The following is a 20,059-nucleotide window of genomic DNA, read 5'->3' on the forward strand; positions in this document are numbered from 1 at the left end:
ATGTATAATGCTATTATTCAAATAGATTAGTAACCCCATGGGTTGTAAACTCAATGGTAAGAGTGATGTCACAAGATGGATATCCACATAGAAATAAAGTGATGGCTTCTCTAATTTGAAAAGGAAATCCTTCAAGATTATAAAGCTGTTATTTGCTGATATAAATGACCAAGTAAAAGAAGCACTAATAATACAGTCTCTTGACAGTTATTAATATATTATTTCCAAACTCCTTTTATTACCTGTGAAAGCTCACTGAATTAATGTGGCATAACCTAGATTTCTTATTTATATAAATAACTCAGATTCCAGAAAAAGTGAGAGAATCCCTAAGAGGCTAGGTTATAGGTTTAAAGTACTTAAGAATACTAACCAAGAAACTGTTTTACTCATATCTACACAATTACTTTACAATCAACATAACTAAAGTTTTCAAATTCTTTGGTTTTGGATTCTTATTCAAAAACATTTCATGCCCATCTTCCCATCACACTGCCATTGTCCTAGCTCATTATCCTTAATACTTATGAATAAAATAATTTCTCTACTGGTCTTGCTACATTAGTTTTATCCCTTTCCAACTCATTTTATACATTGCTCCTTGGAAAAATAGAAATCAGCAATTCATTTCTATACTCAAAATTCTTTAGTTTTCATCACCAACAGAAAAAATTTAAAGTTCTTACCATTAAATGGATCTTTCAAACTGGCCACTCTCTACCTCTTGAGCCTAAGCTCATAGAATTTTCTAGAGCTCTCTTTAGCATGCCCTCTCATCTTTTTGTCAAAATATTTGCTCTTTCAACTTCTTGAAATGTCTTTACTATAGTAACAATATAATTACTCTTTTCTGAGACTTGAGACTCATTGTCTATACATTTCATCAGTTTCCTGAGTATTAGGAGGATTAATGATAGCTTTCTCCATCTATTCCCTTCTTATGTGTTAGATTTTTCTATATATACTCAAAAGTTAATTGAATAGGATTATTCTGGGAAGCATACCTATACTAAATTAAACTCTACTAATGATACTTATATTACATTCATACCTTATTCCATTTCTTTGATCAAAGGCTGGTATCATTGATGCTGGGTGTTCTGACATTAAAGCCACTAGTAACTGTAACACATCATGAATATTTTCATCCTGCATAATAAGGATTATCAATATTTATTCAATAATAAATGTTTTCTAATGCATTCAATAAAATTGTTAAAATGGAAGACCCAGACCATATCCTACCTCATGCATTGTAAGCAGGTAATTTAATATACTCTGAAGTTCATCTTCCTTGACCCCTCGATCCTAATTTAAAAAATATATATATTTTATTTAAATCTAAAATTAAAACTTTAATTAAAGACATACATCAAATTAATCATTTTAAAATAAAATATAAACTACTTAAAAGTAATGATGCTTTAATTATAATACTCAGACACTTCATAACCCATAGGCTATATCAAATCAAGTTAAATAAGTAAATACTTAGAAAAGTATATTTATTCATCTAAAATTGATATTTCATTGAATTCACTATCCAAAATTATATTTTCTTCATCTAAGTATATTCAATCACTATTTTCTAATCTCATATTCTCTTCTTAAAATGATGCAAATTATAATAAGACTTTACAATATCAATTACTGTGTATTTTACCTTTATTTTCTATACATCTTAATCTTTAAAAAATCCTACTGTGATAAAATATATAACATATGACTTCTAAAACAGAAACACAGATGATTTTCTAGAATAAAATCTTCACGCTCAATTTTCATGCACATGTTCCTTGTCCATTTTGGCTACATCCCTCAGTATGGAGACTTTCAGAGAATATTTAACACAAAGTTTAATGCAAAGTAAAGTTCGACAAGAGTTAATACTAAGATTTACAGAATATTGAAAGTAATTCATGAATTGAAGGTAGCTATTACTGATTTTACAATATTGATTTAAACTCTGGCAAAAATTCTTTTCACTTAATATACTGCAATTATGAATTATGTAAAACGGTTTTACCTTTAGTATAAGCTGTTTCAGGAAAAGTAACATAAATGCCCGCAGTGATATAATTTCTTTTTGTGATGGCCGGGGACCATCTAGAATAAAACAGAAATTTAAAAAAAAACCCAAAAACCTCGCTCACTATTATTATTTAATAATAAGCTTAATGAAATTATGTTGTGATATTACGGAAAATTTAAGTTATATATATTGCAATTATAATATAAATTAGTAGTAATTCTGTACATTTTCAACAATAGAGAATATAAAGTTTCAGATTTTGGAGATTTCAAATTGCTTACTAATGTCAGATTTGGGGGAAAAATTATTTTTTTAAATTATATTACTATTCACTGATAAATTATAACATCTGTCTTACATGGATACAGTTCCCTACTTTTATTAACTTAATAAATTCCCTTTTACCCCTCAAATCAAAGTTGTCCTAATATTTCTTCATCCAATTTCTTTCCCAATTTCATCACCATGCACAACTTACATAGGTAAATACTGTACTTACCTAAACCTTTGGGTGTAATGCCACTACTGTCAGCAGGATTAATGACCCAGTAGTAATATTTTAGTGTATGCATAAGCTGTAGTACTGTTCCTACTCTGCGTATGGTGGTGTAAATGGTAGCAGTTCCAATAAATTCAGCAGACAAATAAGTGTATAGGGAAAGCTGAACCTAGTACAGGATATTAACAAAAATTTAAAATAAATTTAAAATGCCTCAAGTGTTTACATTAAAAATACACATTCTATTCTAATTTAAATGTAAATCTATATAAAGGCTGAGAAAGAATCATCTATTATGAGGTTAAAAATAATTATTTATTAAGTGTTATTTATATTATAAAGATAATCTGCAATCAACACATTCTAATAAAATTTATTTTACTAAAGGTAATATAATAGCTCTTAAAAATAAAATAAATTTAATTAACTAAATAATTCTACTGAAATTACACCTGATAGGAAAATCAAATTATTTAAAAAGCCAGCTAGACTAAAGCCCTTAATCAAAGTACAATGTAGCAGTTGAAAGGAACAGAATATCAGTCAGCTATATCATATTTAGAAAAATTATACATTGTTTTCATAGACCTTAAAAGTTCATGTAATTTCAAATATTCTTAACCTATTGTCACAGTATCAGAATCTAACATGTAAGTATAAAGATGACAAGTTTAACCACCCTGTTTAAAGAATGAACAAACACCAGGTTTGACTTTTACCACAATAATTAAAATGACAAACCATAAAAAAAATAGAACTTTGAAGTTATGTGGGAGACTTGAAAATTATAAAAGGCACCTCAAAAGGTCCCTTGATTTCTACTAGAATAAAAGAGAGCTAAATTCAGGTATGTAAAATAATAAAAATGTTATGCTGATATCTAAAAAATTATGAATAAATTTCTTTTAAAACAAACATTTTTACATATCATGCTATCATGATAAAAAAAAAAATCTATGTTCAAATAGAAGGAATTTTCCAGCCACAACGATGACAATTATTATGATATAATTAGTTATCTAGTATTTTTTCTTTTCCTAATCTTAACAATCATTGTACCAGATTTTCTTTCTTTGAAAGGTTGTAAGTCATTATCTAATGACTTCAGAATGCATTTATTAAATCAAGCCTAATATTTTAATATTTTTAGCATTGATTTTTCAAGAGTTCCTTTTATATTCTGAATGTTTTTAATCACTATTTTCTCCAACTTTTTATTTTGAAAAATTAAAAAAAAATCATTATGTAACTATCATAAAAGATTTACCTACTGTTAATATTATTCCACATCTGTTTCCTTTATTCCTATTATATTATACATATAGATTTATAAATATATTTTGATAAAACTTTTTTTGATGAAATGTTTGACAGGAGGTTGCTGGCATTCAGACACTTCACCACCAAATATTTCAATGTGAATCTCCTAAGAATAAGGCCATTCTCCTACACAGGACATAATATAATTCCTCCACTCAGAAAATTTAACATTTACGCAATACTAATATCTGAATCGAGGCTCATATTTAATGTTTCCCTCTTATCCCAATAGTTTGACATTGTAAAATACCCCCTAATCTATTATTTATTTATTAACATCATCCTTAATTTTGATATTATCAAATGCATTACTTAACCCCCTAAAAAGAGAGGTTTGGAAGGTCTTAATTAAGAACCTTTTGACGATCATCAAACTGTAAAGATATCTTTCAACAATTTCTCCTATAAGCTTTATAGTTTTACCTCTCAAATTTTGGTCTTAAATCTAAGTGGGTTTCACCTTTAATAGGTTAAGAAATACAGCTTTCATATTTTTTTAGCAACCATCACCTCTATCTAGTTCCAGAACTTTCTCATCACTCCATTAAAAAATTTGTAATTTTTAACTATAGTTCCACTTATTTTAATATTTGAGTATTTACCTTTTTGATTTTAATACTGCCTAATATGACTGCTTCAGACTGACTATAACATAAATTGAAAAATTTCAAGATTTTCTACTTAATAGTTTAGATCCAATAACTATATATTTATAATTTACAATATTAAAATAAAGTAACTGAAGTTAAACAGTATACCTTTGCAGGTGTATGTATCCAGATGGCTGGGTTGAATAAAATGTGATCACAAAGCTGCTTCAGCAAAGGTGCTCCGTGAGATAAACCATCAAGGTATTTTGCAAATGATAAAAACTGCTCCAAGACAGCTCTAGTTATATGAACTCTTGATGACTAAAGAAAGAAAGTAGAAATTCAAGCTCATGCTTTTCATTTAGTATTCAGGAAATATGCATGTTTACCAGGTATGCTTCTTGGCACTGAGGAAAGACTAGTTAACAAAACATAAAACTGGAAAAAAAAAAAAAAAACTCACATTCTAATAAAAGAGAAGACAAGGACATCCAATAAACTTAAAAAGGTAAAACATGTAACATAATAAATATAACAAGTGTACGAAAAGTGTGAAAAAAGAACATGAAGTGAATGGAAAATGTGTGGAAGGGTGGATTAGAGAGATTTTACTGAGAAGGTAACATTTAACTAATTTGAAGTATAAGGCTAGCAGGCTAGCAATGATTTGCATTAGTAAGCTGTGTGACAAAACACCAACACTGAGATCAGCAACAGTCTGACAAAAGTCAAACCAAGCCTTAGAATATAAGTTCAGATGAAAACTTCGTAAGATGGAAGAAATAATCCTAAAAAAATAACTGTTATTGCAAGGGGGAGGGAGACAAAGATAAATAAATATGTGAGTTACAAAAAAGCAGATTGGTCACTCATTTTAAAGGAACTTTAATACAAAAAAATACTACTACTTTAAAATTTTAAACTATTTTAATCATGGATAGGGGAATAAGGCAATGGTTTTTCCAGTGGTCATATATGGATGTGAGAGTTGGACTGTGAAGAAAGCTGAGTGCCGAAGAATTGATGCTTTTGAACTGTGGTGTTGGGCTTTTCAACTGCGGTGTTGGAGAAGACTCTTGAGAGTCCCTTGGACTGCAAAGAGATCCAACCAGTCCATTCTAAAGGAGATCAGCCCTGGGTGTTCTTTGGAGGGAATGATGCTGAAGCTGAAACTCTAGTACTTTGGCCACCTCATGCTCTGATGCTGGGAGGGATTGGGGGCAGGAGGAGAAGGGAACGACAGAGGATGAGATGGCTGGATGGCATCACTGACTCAATGTATGTGAGTCTGTGTGAACTTCGGGAGTTGGTGATGGACAGGGAGGCCTGGCGTGCTGCGATTCATGGGGTCACAAAGAGTTGGACACGACTGAGCGACTGAACTGAACTGAACTGAACTGAACTGAGGGGAATAAAATTAAAATAACAGACCAATAGTTAGAACCTGTCTTAAGAGATCAGATTTTAGCCTTAAAAGTTGTCATGTGTTTATAAAAACACATAAGTGATATAAAATCAGATTGACCATTATGAACATACTCATTTGAAGAACTAATTCATAATCTGGAAATAAGCTTTTAACTTCTCCACCTAATTAAAAGATATGCTTAGAAGCATCAGGTGGAGGCTTTAACATTAATTTAAAAAAAAGTTACTTTGTTCTTCATAGCAATTAATACTGTTGGTAGCTTTTTTTAATTCTAAACTTTATCTTTAGGACACATTTTTCTACAATTGTGTTTTATTGGCCACACAAAATCCTACCAGGCATAAAATGAAAGCTCTCTTCAACAGCATGAAAGCTCTCTTCAACAGGATGTGACCTTTCCCTGTAAGTATGCAGTACTTATTCCTTCTGCCTTGGATAACTGTTATTTACATACCTTTCTTTCCTGATATTAAAAAAGTATACTATTTTATTCATCTTTTAACTGTCTGGAACCTGCCATAATTCTTCACTAAATGTTTAACTGAATTCATGTCAAATTCAAGAACAGAGTAAGAATAAAACAGATAAGACAAAACACTGATCAGAAGAGGATAGAAGGATATCCAATTTTGTTTTAATGTTTTAATTAAGATAGGTTGATTGAAAATATTTTTAAACTATGATATTTGCTTTCATTTTGTCAAGGAAAGCTATTTTAAAAAGAGATTTATTCTTGAATAATTTATAGTTAGTTCCTTAGTCACTCAGTCGTGTCTGACACTTTGAGACCCCATGGACTGTATCCCACCAGGATCCTGTGTCCATGGAATTTTCAAGGCAAGAATGCGAAGTGGGTTGCCATTTCCTACTCCAAGACAATTTATAGTTATAAATCTGTAAAATGCAAGCTCTGAAATTTAAACTATATGATGTTACTTTAGTGTGGCAACTGAATACATAGTTTCCAAGAAGTGCTATATAAGGGGTGAATAAACACATTTGGAAGCATAATCTGGAAAGCTAGAAAAAACTATTTTATTATAATATCTACTCCAAAAGTTATTAAGCCAAATAAGAGTGAGTGATGAATGTTACAGAGAGAAATTGCTATGCAGTAAAAAGAGGTCTTCCCCACCCTTAGAGCAGCCCACAATGAAATGGATTGCTAGAAATGTTTCTCAAGAACCTCTTCTATCTCTCTCTCTCTATATATATATATAGATAGATAGATAGATAGATACAGAAGATAGATATAACATGCATCATATATCAAGCAAACTATAAGTTGTGGGAAATTATTTTAATTACTTGAGGTATATCATAAAGTAGTCAACCTTCATTACCCATTTAGCTCCTTCTGCACACCAAGATCTATCAATCATGTGTATTATTGTTGTTGTCAGAGAGAGAGCAGCAAAATTTTCACAACATTAAGTTCAAAGGAGACTGAGACCTAAGCTGATTAGTCAAACTGGAGGGAAGGATCTTCTTTAGTAATTGGGAGAAAAGAGCTCTCTCCACTTGGATATGAAGGCTTATAGCGCCAAGTCGGCCCAGCAACTCTATGACCACAAAGAATAATAGCTACAGAACAAAAGCATAACTGTAGGTAGTAGTAGAGAGAGAGAGAAAAACGTGGTCTCTGATGACATACATAATTGAGACTTAAGACAAGCTAACCCTGAAGTCCAACTTATTGGATATGTTTTGCTGGCTGTAATGATCTATTTTCCAACCTTCCCCATCCTATTTCTGTGCTTCCAGTGGGTTTGGCTAGTTGAAGACTCCAGAAGGAAATTAAAGGATAGGAAGGAAATGAAGTCTGGGACATTCATCTCCCTGGCTTCACCCCTACAGGTCAATACATTATATTCCTTTATTAAAGGCCATACTCTAGTCAGGTATACTTCTCCTATACTTAAAATAGCTTTCTGAGTTGTGTTTGAAACATACATTCCTTTCATCTCTTCAAATTTTGATGATTTCCTTTAACAATGCTCAGAAATCTTTTAAAGAGCCTTGTATTGAACACTTTCAACAATCAAGTTTGAGCACAGCATCTGTTTCCTAACAAGACAACTGATAAGCCACCTATCACTAGACTTCTAGTTACACTAGCAAGCATATTCCCTTAATGTTTAAGATAATTAATCAAATTCTTATTAACCACAATAAAAATACTGAATACATCAAATTGCCTCTAAGTTTTTTTTTTTCAAATTCATATTTTGGCAAATAAAACAAAACAAAAATACCTTAAAAGTTTTTCATGAAATAGTCTAAACATAATGAATAAGATGGCCTCTCATTAGACTATTTTCTTTAATAATTAACTTGCATCTTCCAAAACAAGGATAAAGCTAAGTGACAGTTAACCATTAACTTGTTATTAGTTGATAAATAAAAATGGGACTTTATTATCTACACTACTCACCTAACAGATGATTATTTAAAAATAAAACAGGTGAACATTAATATAAGAAAAAAAAAGTTATTTATTCTTTTACCCTGATGCTGGGAAAGATAACACAAAAGGAGAAGAGGGCGGCAGAGGATAAGAAGGTAAGATAGCGTCACTGACTGAATGGACATGAATTTGAGCAAACTCTGGGAGATAGTAAAGGACAGGGAAGCCTGCAGTGCTGCAGTCTATTGGGTCACAAAGAGTTGGACACAACTTAGTGACTGAACAATGACAACAATTATTTTATGTAATCAGATAAATACATAAGCCCTTTTCATTTATTTAATTCAACAAAAATGTATAAAAGGGGACATACTTTTAGGTAGAAGATACAGCAATTAGGTAAGAAAAATGTCGCTGTTTTCATGAAGCTGAGGCATACACTAGAGCAGAGGAAGCAGAAAAAACAAACAAACAAACAAAATGCCAGATTGGTGCTATAAAAATTAAGCATGGAAATAATCATTGATGGTTAGCAAAGGAGTACTATTCTATTCAGAGTTATCAGGGACGATTTCTCTGATAAAGTATCATAAGCAAAATCCTAAATGAAGTGTAGAATCAAGCCATGTGGATATTTACAGAATTACCAAAGCAATGTGAAAAGCAAATGCAAAAGTCCTATGAAGAGCTCATGCTTACTATTTTAGTTTTTAAGAGAAAGGTCCGCAAAGAGGCTTTTTTAGGTCAGTGTGGCTGCAACAGAGAAAGAAAGAATGAGTGGCAGGGATATGTCCGAGGTAAGAGACATGAATTTACTTTGAGAAGGATGGACTAGAATGACCTGGCACATTTTCAAAAGACTAATCTGACTGCAAGCAAAAAATGGACTGTGGGTAACTAGTGGTGAATGATGATGACAGTGTGAATAAAAATAGGCATAGAAACAAGTAGAGTAGTATCAATAAGTAGCAAGTAGTCACTGGTTCTGGATATGTTTTGATACTAAAACAACACAGTATGCTGACAGAAGGAATTTTCTGTATGAAAAACAGTAAAAAAGAATTAACATTTTTTATCTGAACTACTTGTTGAAGGGCAATACTGCTAACTGAGAAAGAGAAGAGTAAAGGACAAAAGATTTGAAAGGAAAATCAAAGGTAACAGTTTGGATAATTTAAATCTGTGAAGCTTATTAAGCATGTAAGTGGAATCGTATTCAAGGGAGAGGCTGGTAGTTGGGGATACACATTTGAGTATAAGCATCTGCAGTATAAGGAAAGCTAAGGAACCCTGAGGTCAATTAGAGTAAAGTGTAAACAGAAAAGTGACAAGATTTCTAGGATTAAGCACAAGGACACCACAGGCTTTAAAGCTTAGGAAGAAGAAGGACTAGGAGAGAATTCAAGGAGGCCAAGGAGGTAAGAAGAAAGCAAAGAAATAATGTTATTACAAAATGCAATTAAACAAAGCAGTTCAAGAAGGAAAGAATGTTAAACTAAAATATCATTAAGTCAAATAAGATGAAGACTTGACACTGATATAAGTCATTTTAAGAGAAGCATAAGGATTAGAATGGGAATGGATCTATGACTACATAGGATTCCAGGAATATAAAAATATTTAATTTTGAAAATCAACTAATGTAACTCAGTAAACTAATAAAAAAATGTAGAAAAATCATAATTATCTCAAATAATGCAGAGAAGGACTGATGCTAAAGCTGAAACTCCAATACTTTGGCCACCTCATGCGAAGAGTTGACTCATTGGAAAAGACCCTGATGCTGGGAGGGATTGGGGGCAGGAGGAGAAGGGGACGACCGAGGATGAGATGGCTGGATGGCATCACTGACTTGATGCACATGAGTTTGAGTGAACTCCGGGAGTTGGTGATGGACAGAGAGGCCTGGTGTGCTGTGATTCATGGGGTCGCAAAGAGTTGGACACGACTGAGTGACTGAACTGGACTAAACTGAATGCAGAGAAAGCATTTGATGATTAAGAGTGTGAAAAGGCAAGTCACAGAGGAAGAGATATTATTGATGTATATCCAATAAGGACTCATATCCAAGATATATACAGAATTCCCATGAATCAATAAGAAAATGAGCAACAATTCAAATGACAAAGCAGAAATACTCTGAATAGGTATTTAGCAAAAGAGCATAACTTAAAGGACAACAAACGGAAAATGCTCAACTTAATTTGTAATTAAGGAAATGCATATTAAGACATAAAGTGATCCACAGAATAGAAGACTATCTTTGCAAATCATATATCTAATAAAGGATTAGCATATAGAATAAAAAGTTCCTACAATTCAGTAATAAAAAGAAATACCACAGTTTTTAAAAATGGTCTTTGTAATAAATATTTCTTAAAAAACACACAAATGCTCATCATTTAGACATCACAGAAATGCAAATACAAAAGTGATAAAATATTTAACATTCACTATGATGGCTAGAATACTAAAAAAATCAGATAATAACAGAGGCTTCCAAGGCTGTGAAAAGACTAGAAACCTCATACACTGCTGAGGGACTGTAAAATGATGGAGCTAGTATTATTAGTCTAATGTTCTTTCGATTTGATTTGAAGACTTTTCACAATATTTCTAATTTTAAGCTAAATTTAAAGTGTACAAGTGAATGCTCACTTTAAAATTATGCTAATAAACCCTCAGTGAATAGATTAAGTACATTTAAGAGGCAGTTCCTGATAGTGATTATGTCATATACAGCAGTGTCACAAAGGTTTTCACAATATCTAACTCATAAGTGCCACCCCACTCCAGTACCCTTGCCTGGAAAATCCCATGGATGGCGGAGCCTGGTAGGCTGCAGTCCATGGGGTCGCTGGGAGTTGGACATGACTCAGTGAATTCACTTTCACTTTTCACTTTCATGTATTGGAGAGGGAAATGGCAACCCACTCCAGTGTTCTTGCCTGGAGAATTCCAGGGACGGGGGAGCCTGGTGGGCTGCCGTCTATGGGGCCACACAGAGTCGGACACAACTAAAGCAACTTAGCAGCAGCAGCAACTCATGTAAAATATAATTTAACACAAGTCTTATAAACAGCTCTTAATAGTTCAGACATAGGAAAAGAGTACTCTATGATTAAATATAACTAAACAGTCTTAATGAAAACTTTAATAAATTTACTGAAAAAATTATCTGACTAAAAAATGATGCCTATGATCTCTTTTATAAGTTATTACTCCTCTACCCTTCAAGAAAGAAAAGTACTTGTTTCAAAGAAAAGATAGAAGAATTTTAAATGTAGATCATCAATCTGATGTTAAAAAAGTATTTCTAAAAGACCTCTAAATTTTATTTCTCAAGAGAAAAATAAGTTTATTTTTCTTAGTTCAGGTCTCACCTCTATTATTTTCTTGGATAGTTCCATTTACAAAGCATCTCAATGTCATATGAATGTTAATGATTAACTCATAAGAAGAGGTTTGGAAGCACTAATGATGGTGGTAGATATTTCTTAAGGAAAGAAAAAAACTTATTTATGAAATATCACTTAACTGTTTGAAGGAAATCACATGATACACTCAAACTCTTGTGAGACCATTATCAGAAATTCAGCACTCATTGCCATCATAGTACAGTTGTAACTAAAGCAAAGGTCATTAAAAGAGCAGGGCATAAATGACACACATAGGAAGAATTAAAGTGATCTAGTTTGCACTGTTTACACTATGTATTAAAAATGCTACTTTAAACATTGAAATATATTAAAATCAGGGACAAAGCAATAACTAATGTTTCTGTTGCTACCAAATATAGGTTTTTGTTTATTACCTTAAAACTGAGAAAGAAAGCAAAAAGAAAAAAGTAAATCCACTTAAACTAAAATTGATAAAATGTGTAAGAAACTTGGTTTGAAAATAAAAGACAGCAAAGAATCAATTAGAAAAATAATTAAGAGAAATATTTCTAAATTTGAAGAAAAGTAGATGAAATAACTTTTCTTTAGTTTCTATTTTTATTCAAAATTTATTATGTAGATTTCTAACACCCAATTTAGTGCCTATACATACATTCAAGTACATAACTTAAAAATATTTGTGAATTAACCAAATATGTGACCTCTGCAGTCAATGTAAAGGTGAGACTACAGAAAAAAAGTATAATTAGTGATTGTCAGTGGTCCATCTGTATAAAACCATCAATACATTTCACTTACCTTTTCAAGTAAGTAGCCAATGACTAAAAAGCCTTTTCCACCCAGCATCTGTTCTTGCATGGCTACTGAACTTTTAAGTAGTTCAACCAGGAATGCCAAAAGAGTAGCACTGCATGTAAAGTACAGAAAATTCCATTATGTCACTATCAAATATCGATCACAAACACCATTTTATTAATCTAAAGTGTAACAATCATATTCAATTTTAATCTATTTTGCTGTTATCTTAGGTAAGAATATTTCTCACAAGCATGAAAAAAATAAGGTTTTATATCTTTAAAATTAAACATTATATAGAAACATAACTATGGAGTTATTTTATATTCCAAGGTAAAATATCTAAGTTTATCTTTATACATATATATTCCCTGAAGTAAATATTACATAAGAAATATACTTCTCCATAATAAAGACTACCATAATATTCTTTTGAAGCCCATGCTCTCTTAGAAAATTTAAAATATTTTAACAATACTGTTTTGGTCACCTTTTTTTTAAAAAAATAAACTTTTCATTTAGACTTATTTTTCAAAAACAACTTATATATATATATATACACACACATATATATATATACATATATTAAAATATCCAGAGAAATATGCAACACGTTACTTATGTCCCATATATGCCCTCAGGAAAATTCATGAGAGCAAAGAAAATAATATGATTTATGTCATACTGAAATAAAAAGTGACAACTGATTACACAATGTATACACAAATACATAAAAGCACAAAAAGATATGTGCCAGACAAAGATAATGTACTTGGTATGTCTGTGAAATGAAGGAAGAAACAAAAGAAAAATAAATGACTGCATTACATTAAGCTTTGTTAATGTATTACTTCACAAAATTACACAAACAATTTTCAAATCAGCAGCAGTGATACATGGCAGCATTCCTAATCAAGACAATATATACTCTTCATAATATATCTTTGTTGTAGTTTATAACAATAAATAACTCCAAGCCAAACTTTATCAATAATTAAAATAATATCCACTTACATTGGTTTATAATATACCCCAAATTGTATATTTCCATTTATATACATTTCTAAATATATTTTAGATTCACAATTACTCATTTCTACATGAAATGAAGAAAATTTGGTAATGAGGAAAATTTGAAGGCTCAAAAGGAACTAAAGTTATTCTATTTTCTGAAGTTACTCTAGTTCTTCAGGTTTCTATAGGATTAACACCACATTTCTCTGATAATGTGGCTATTTTTGTTCAAATCAGAAACATTCTAATAAAAAGAGTCAATGGAAAATTAGCATCATTATTATCACTATAAAAATTGATAGTTTAATGGAAAGCCTGATATAAGCTAGATAGTATATATTAAATATTTTAAATAAAATACTTTGTTACAAGAAATTAAAATTCAATTACATTACTGGCCCTCTGCCTTTAAACCACATAAAAGAAAATAGTAAACTAGTATTGCAAATCACTGATACTCTTGTACTTTGTCCTAAAGTCAAAGATAGATATTCATAAGAACACAAATAGCAAGGAATCCCCTGGGATTTTATTTATTTTTTTAATGTTTCTGTAAAGAACACCTATAAGCAATCTAGTCCATTTTACATGAATTTTATCAATAGTCAAAGCCACTTCACAAATAATTGCTTAAGCATTAGCACACATAATAGGTCTGCCTAAGTGTCTGAAAAAAAAATAAAGAAAACTATTGCATAGAGATTTAGTGGGAAAGACCGACTAAGATTCCTAAACATCAGCACTGCCGAAAAGAAAGACTAGAAACGCCTCACCATGGTTCCTATGGTCCATGAAATAAAATGTAAAGTAAGTATTTCTTACAATAAATCACCCTCCTATACGGAACTACACAAAATGACAAAGATGCCGTAGACGTTTATTCTTTTATGTCAAAAGGAACACTCTTTCTCAAACAACTAATGAATTAATTAAGACTTCTAAACATGGTGAAGTTCCCTTACAAAATCAGAAATATTAAGTTTATTATTCCAAAATATTAACAAAGACTAGCCATATAATGTTAATTTTACTTCAATTTTAACTATGACAACAATTGAAGAGTAAAATGCATTCACTAACAAAAGTATTTTTAATTTATACCTAAAACCCAATGCAATAGCAATACTACATCTTTTCAAAAGTATCTTTAAAATAGGTATATTTGACATGGTGGACTTAATAGTAAATAGATGGCCATCTTCGAAGAGGTACATTTTCAAACATAATTTAACAAACTTACCAGTAACTAAAATGCATCGGATTGCTTCAGGGCTCACAATAAACTTGCAAAATTCTGTGTACTGCCATACAAAATTTCTCTCCATTCTTGCCTATTTCCAACTCCCCTAGATACAAAGGCAAATATAAAGGATACTTCAGCCCATTCCTATATCTCCTACATACCACTTCCTGTCTAGACACATCAGTTCATCTGTAGAGGATCTAAATATTTAGGATAAACCAAATCTGTGTCAGCCAAAACTAGTATACACAACACAGAACATTCTTTTGAAAAGTATAGCAATACCCAGAAACAGATTTCACAGGAATATTTTATTTGATAGAGAAAAAGTAAACTGATTTTTACCTCAGAAAGTCAAATTGCTAAACTTTTCAACAGACAGTACTATAACATGTTCTGTAAGTAGTGATTCTACTTCAGGAATGGTTAAGGGTTTTTAATACTGTCTTCTTTTAAGGAAAATGACACTAATAACCTACAGGACTATTTCTTCAAAATAATTACCATCTTTGGATTCTTAAAGAATTTTAATTAAATTAAGAAATATTTATTTCAAATATACTAATAAAGGGCTAGACCTTAAGCAAAAATCAAGGAAGTAATATAATAATACCTTTATGACTTAGCATATTAATAATCTCTTTACTGGTTCACATTATTAAGAATAACCACAATAGTCTTGGCCCATAAATAACTGATAATAACTATGTATAAACATGACTTATTTTTGTTACTAATGAAAAAATATGTACTACCTTTAGGAGTCATTAAAATTTATGTCAATATAGATCTTGACTTTATTTTAATATAACTTTATCCATTTCAATTTCTTCATTATTTTTTAAAAAATAACTAATGTAGATAATCCATGTAATGTGATCTCAAGTCTTACTATCTTGAAGGAATTTTACTACTTAAATATACAATATATCATAAAGATAGACCTAAAATATCTGAAATGAATAAGACTGAATATATAACCTAAGTTCAATTCAAAGACAGTTCTTCGGGTACAGGAAACTGGCTTCTCAATTTACATTGTACTGAAACAATCAAATTACCTCAGCCAGATGGGCTTTTTAAATGCTTTAAGAAGAATGGAATTAATAATGTAAAAATCTGAAGGTTCCCTCTGAAATTCAACACCCTCTGCACTTACATAAGGGTGTTTTTAATCTCTTAAGAAACCTAACAGGCAAAATAACTGTCAGAATAAATTCAGAAATACATTAAATTCTAACAAGATTTAAGGTACCCGTAGCAGAGGAAAATCTTTTGACTTTTTCATATGCTTTCATCTTTTGGGTAGCCCAATCTACTACTGAGAAACACTGAAATCTTGCAAAAGATGAATGAATATATAAAATATCTAAAACATAGTTTCTACGCTATTTCTTTCACTACAAAACTCTTCTAAGATGAAAGCGATCCTAGTAGGAATAAAACCGTAAAAGAAATCACCTCAAGTCCATACCCAAAATAATTTCATACTCAACATAATTAATTTCCAGTGATACATACAAAAATCATCCCACAAGTTAGAGGAGTTAAATCCATTCACAGTGCAAAATTAGAAAGGTCTAAACCAAAAGTTTCTAACTCCAGGTATTTTTAGCAGTCATTTTTGGACCAAATGTTCCTGAAGATGCTTTCTCAAAAGACCACCTTCTAACTGGCTACTTAGGCAATCAACCTTGATACACAAATTGTCACATTCATCAATTCAGACATCAAATGTAGATACATGCCGAAATAAGTAAAATACATTTATCTTCAGAGTCAAATAAGGAAAACAGTGAAATGTGGCACAGCAAAATGTGAGGACAGATGAAATACACTGGGGAGCACATGAAATCCTTAGGCCCTAAGCCATGGAATCTCTCCTCAGTAATTTCTACCTTTCTTTCAGCTTCAGGACTGAATTGCTATCACTGTCTTGGCTGTCAAGGAACATTATTTAAAGGCCCTACTAAATATTAGTCAGGCTATTACCCGTTTTTATCTTTCTTGCTCTGGTAACAGATTTTAATTTTATGTTTCATCAGCCTATTTTGTTTCTGACAAGATATATTAGAGAAAAAAAATTGACATTTGTAAAATTGTAACTGAAATCTTTCAAAGTTTGTCTTATGAAGAAAATGAAATTTTAAAATTTGTACAAGGGATAAATTCCAAACCTCTTATGGCATCATTATGTGTAAGTTTATAGCATTTACCAGAATTTACATAGTATGACAACCAAATAGCCTTCTGATCATCTCTGTTCACAGTTCTCTATAAATAAGCAATAGGTATTTATTAAAAGGTTCCAATGTAAAAAAAGATAATGCTGAAAGCCTATTTGCAATTTAATTTCAGCCACAGGATGTTCACAATGCTCTAAATTTCCTAGAATCTTTACAGAAGCTTTCTGGACATGTTACAAGTGGCACCACCACTGTATGTGTAATCCATGAATACATGTGAAATTTATAAATTTAATGATGTAACTCCCTCATACCTAACAACTTCAAAGCTTCAAAGGAAAAACAGAGATAAATTATAATGACATATAGGTGATCTTAACTATATATTCATATGCTAACACCTTTCAAGAGTAAAACATGCAAAGCAGGGAGGACAAATAGCCTGGTTCTTCTCCTGATGCTGGCTCTACTTTCAGCCAAGCCCCAGCCTGTTTTACAGAGGTAGGATTAAAAACATACCTTGTAAGTGCTGAAACTGCCATAAAATAAAATAAATATTAAAACAGCTAGCTACACAGAAAGGTGAAATAATTATTTCATAGTTAGGCTTCACATACATTCAGGAATTTTCTATCCTTTTCATAATTTATTTCATTCTTTAATGATCTTAGTAAAATCAACTCCTTTACATCTTTTCTGCTTGTGTGTATATATAGCATATTACTGTAACTCCACCACAATCAAGATAAAAACAAGTTTGATCACACACAAAAAACTCATTTATCCTTAGACCTTTACAGTCACATTCTCCCAACAGCCAAAACAACCTTGGATAGCTACTTGTCCCTGATAGTGGTATAGTTCTGACTTTTTAAGAAATGTTATATATATAGAATCATATAGTATGTAATCTTAATATGTACTTCTTGACCAAAATATATTGTCTGAGAATCATCCAAATAGTTGCATATATCAGAAGTCTCTCTTTCAAAAAAAAAAAAAAAAAAACTTTTAATTGATGAAGAGTATTCCCTTGAATGAACAGACTACCTAAAGGGCACATTTGAATTGTACCTGTGCATGCTAAGTCGCTGTGTCTGACTCTTTCCGATCACATGGACCATACCCTGGCAGGCTTCTCTGTCCATGAGATTCTCCAGGCAAGAATAATGGAGTGGCTTGCCAGGCCCTCCTCCAGGGGAACTTCCTGACACAACCCAGGGATCAAACCCGTGTCTTTTATGTCCCCTGAATTTGCAGGTGGGTTCTTTACCACTAGTGCCACAGGGGAAGCCAGAATTGTACCAAGATTATGGCAATTATGAACAGTTGGACTACTATAAACATTCACATAAAGGTTTTTGTGTGAACACTTTTTACTCATTTTCTCACAAATACAAATCCAGGAGTGAAAGTTTTTATATAAGTACATGTTTAACTTTATAACAAACTGCCAGTTGTCAGAATGGCTGTACCATTTGCCAATCCCACCAGTAATATGTTCCAGTTGCTCTTCATCCTTGCTAGCACTTGGCATAATGCATATTTCATTTTTTTTTAGCCCTTCTAAAAATGTTCATTTTAAATATATCTGATAAGAATGTTAAGCGTTTTTTCATGTGCTATTTTGACATCCTTATATTTTCTTTGGTGAAATATCTACTCAAGTCTTTCGCCCATTTTTTAAAACTGGATTTTATGCTTTCTTACTAACAGTGTTCAAGAGTTATAAAGGTAGTCTTAATATACATCCTTCGTCAAATAAGTGATTTTCTATCATCTTCCTCCAATCTGTAAAATGTCTTCTGATTGTTTCTTTTGTAGAATATTTTAACTTTAATGAAGCCAGTGTCAAATCTGCCAATCTTTCTCTTGTATATATCGCACTTTTGGGTCATGTCTAAAATGACTTTGCCTAGCCTAGATCACAAAGACTTTCTCCTATGTTTTCTCAAAAAGTCCTACAGTTTTATATTTTACATTTACAGTTGATATTTGAGTTAGTTTTTATTAAGGTGTGAGGTTGTAGTCAAGATTCATTTTTAGCATACAACCATCCTTTCTCCTATAGGTAGATTTTGCACCTTTGATAAAAACCAAACAAAGAAAGTTAAGAGTATCTGTTTTAGTCTTAGACAGAAAAGACTTCAGGGGAAGGAAAGTATCAAAGATTACGAACAGCATTACCCAATGATAACAGAGTCAATTTTCTAAGAAGACAACACCTAAAGTGCAAATACCTAACAACAGAGTCTAAAACTGTGTGAAACAAAAACTGATATAATAAGGAGAAATAGATGAAATCATTATCATAGTTGGAGATTTCAAAACCCCTATCTCAGAAATGGACAACTAGTTATTAGAAAACCAGTTATGACTTAGTTGAACACAACAATAACCAAACAGCTGGAGATAACTGACAACTATATACTACTTCATTCAACCACAGCAGAATAAACATTTCTCTCAAGCTCACATAGAACACTCACTAAGATAAACTGCATTCTGGGAAACAAAACACATCTAATAAATTAAAAATAATGGAAATTACACAGTCTACTCTCAGATCACAATGAAATTAACTATAACCAGAAAGACTTTAAACAGAAAGACAAATGGAAAATCCCATAATGTGAACATTAAACAATACACTTCTAAATAAAACATGAGTCAAAGAAGAAACCTTGAGAGATATTAAAAACTATTTTGAATGAAGAAATGAAAATACAACTTATCAAAATTTGTGGAATAAAATGAAAGCAATGATTCCTGGGAAATTTATAGCATTGAATGCTGTGATACTGTGATTTTAATAAGAAATATCTATTTGTTCTTGGCCCATATTTCTGGCACAGAGCTCTGACACAAAGCTCCCTTTAAATTTCTTAAGGGAGGGGAGCAATAAAGGTGTCTTGTCATGTTAGTGAAGTGACCTTTAGAATTTATTTAAGGATGAAAGCTAGTTGCCAACATGGGGCTGCTGCTGCTGCTGCATTGCTTCAGTCATGTCCAACTCTGTGTGACCCCATAGGCAGCCTCCCACCAAGCTCCCCTGTCCCCGGGTTTCTCCAGGCAAGAACACTGGAGTGGGTTGCCATTTCCTTCTCCAGTGCATGAAACTGAAAAGTGAAAGTGAAGTCGCT

General features: G+C 31.7%; 1 protein-coding gene across 1 annotated transcript in view; it reads right to left on the minus strand.

Moving 5' to 3' along the window:
- Nucleotides 1–20,059, minus strand: part of NBEA (neurobeachin) — a 667,766-nt gene that overhangs the window by 488,439 nt on the left and 159,268 nt on the right. Inside the window, exons 11-16 of the mRNA XM_052650319.1 lie at nt 12,477–12,585; nt 4,610–4,762; nt 2,532–2,700; nt 2,027–2,106; nt 1,246–1,308; nt 1,052–1,149 (exon numbers count right to left, since the gene is read on the minus strand). Coding sequence (XP_052506279.1) covers nt 1,052–1,149; nt 1,246–1,308; nt 2,027–2,106; nt 2,532–2,700; nt 4,610–4,762; nt 12,477–12,585 — 672 coding nt within the window. The remainder of the gene's footprint in view (nt 1–1,051; nt 1,150–1,245; nt 1,309–2,026; nt 2,107–2,531; nt 2,701–4,609; nt 4,763–12,476; nt 12,586–20,059) is intronic.

This window comes from Budorcas taxicolor, chromosome 12 (assembly GCF_023091745.1).
Source record: "Budorcas taxicolor isolate Tak-1 chromosome 12, Takin1.1, whole genome shotgun sequence".
Taxonomy (NCBI): domain Eukaryota; kingdom Metazoa; phylum Chordata; class Mammalia; order Artiodactyla; family Bovidae; genus Budorcas; species Budorcas taxicolor.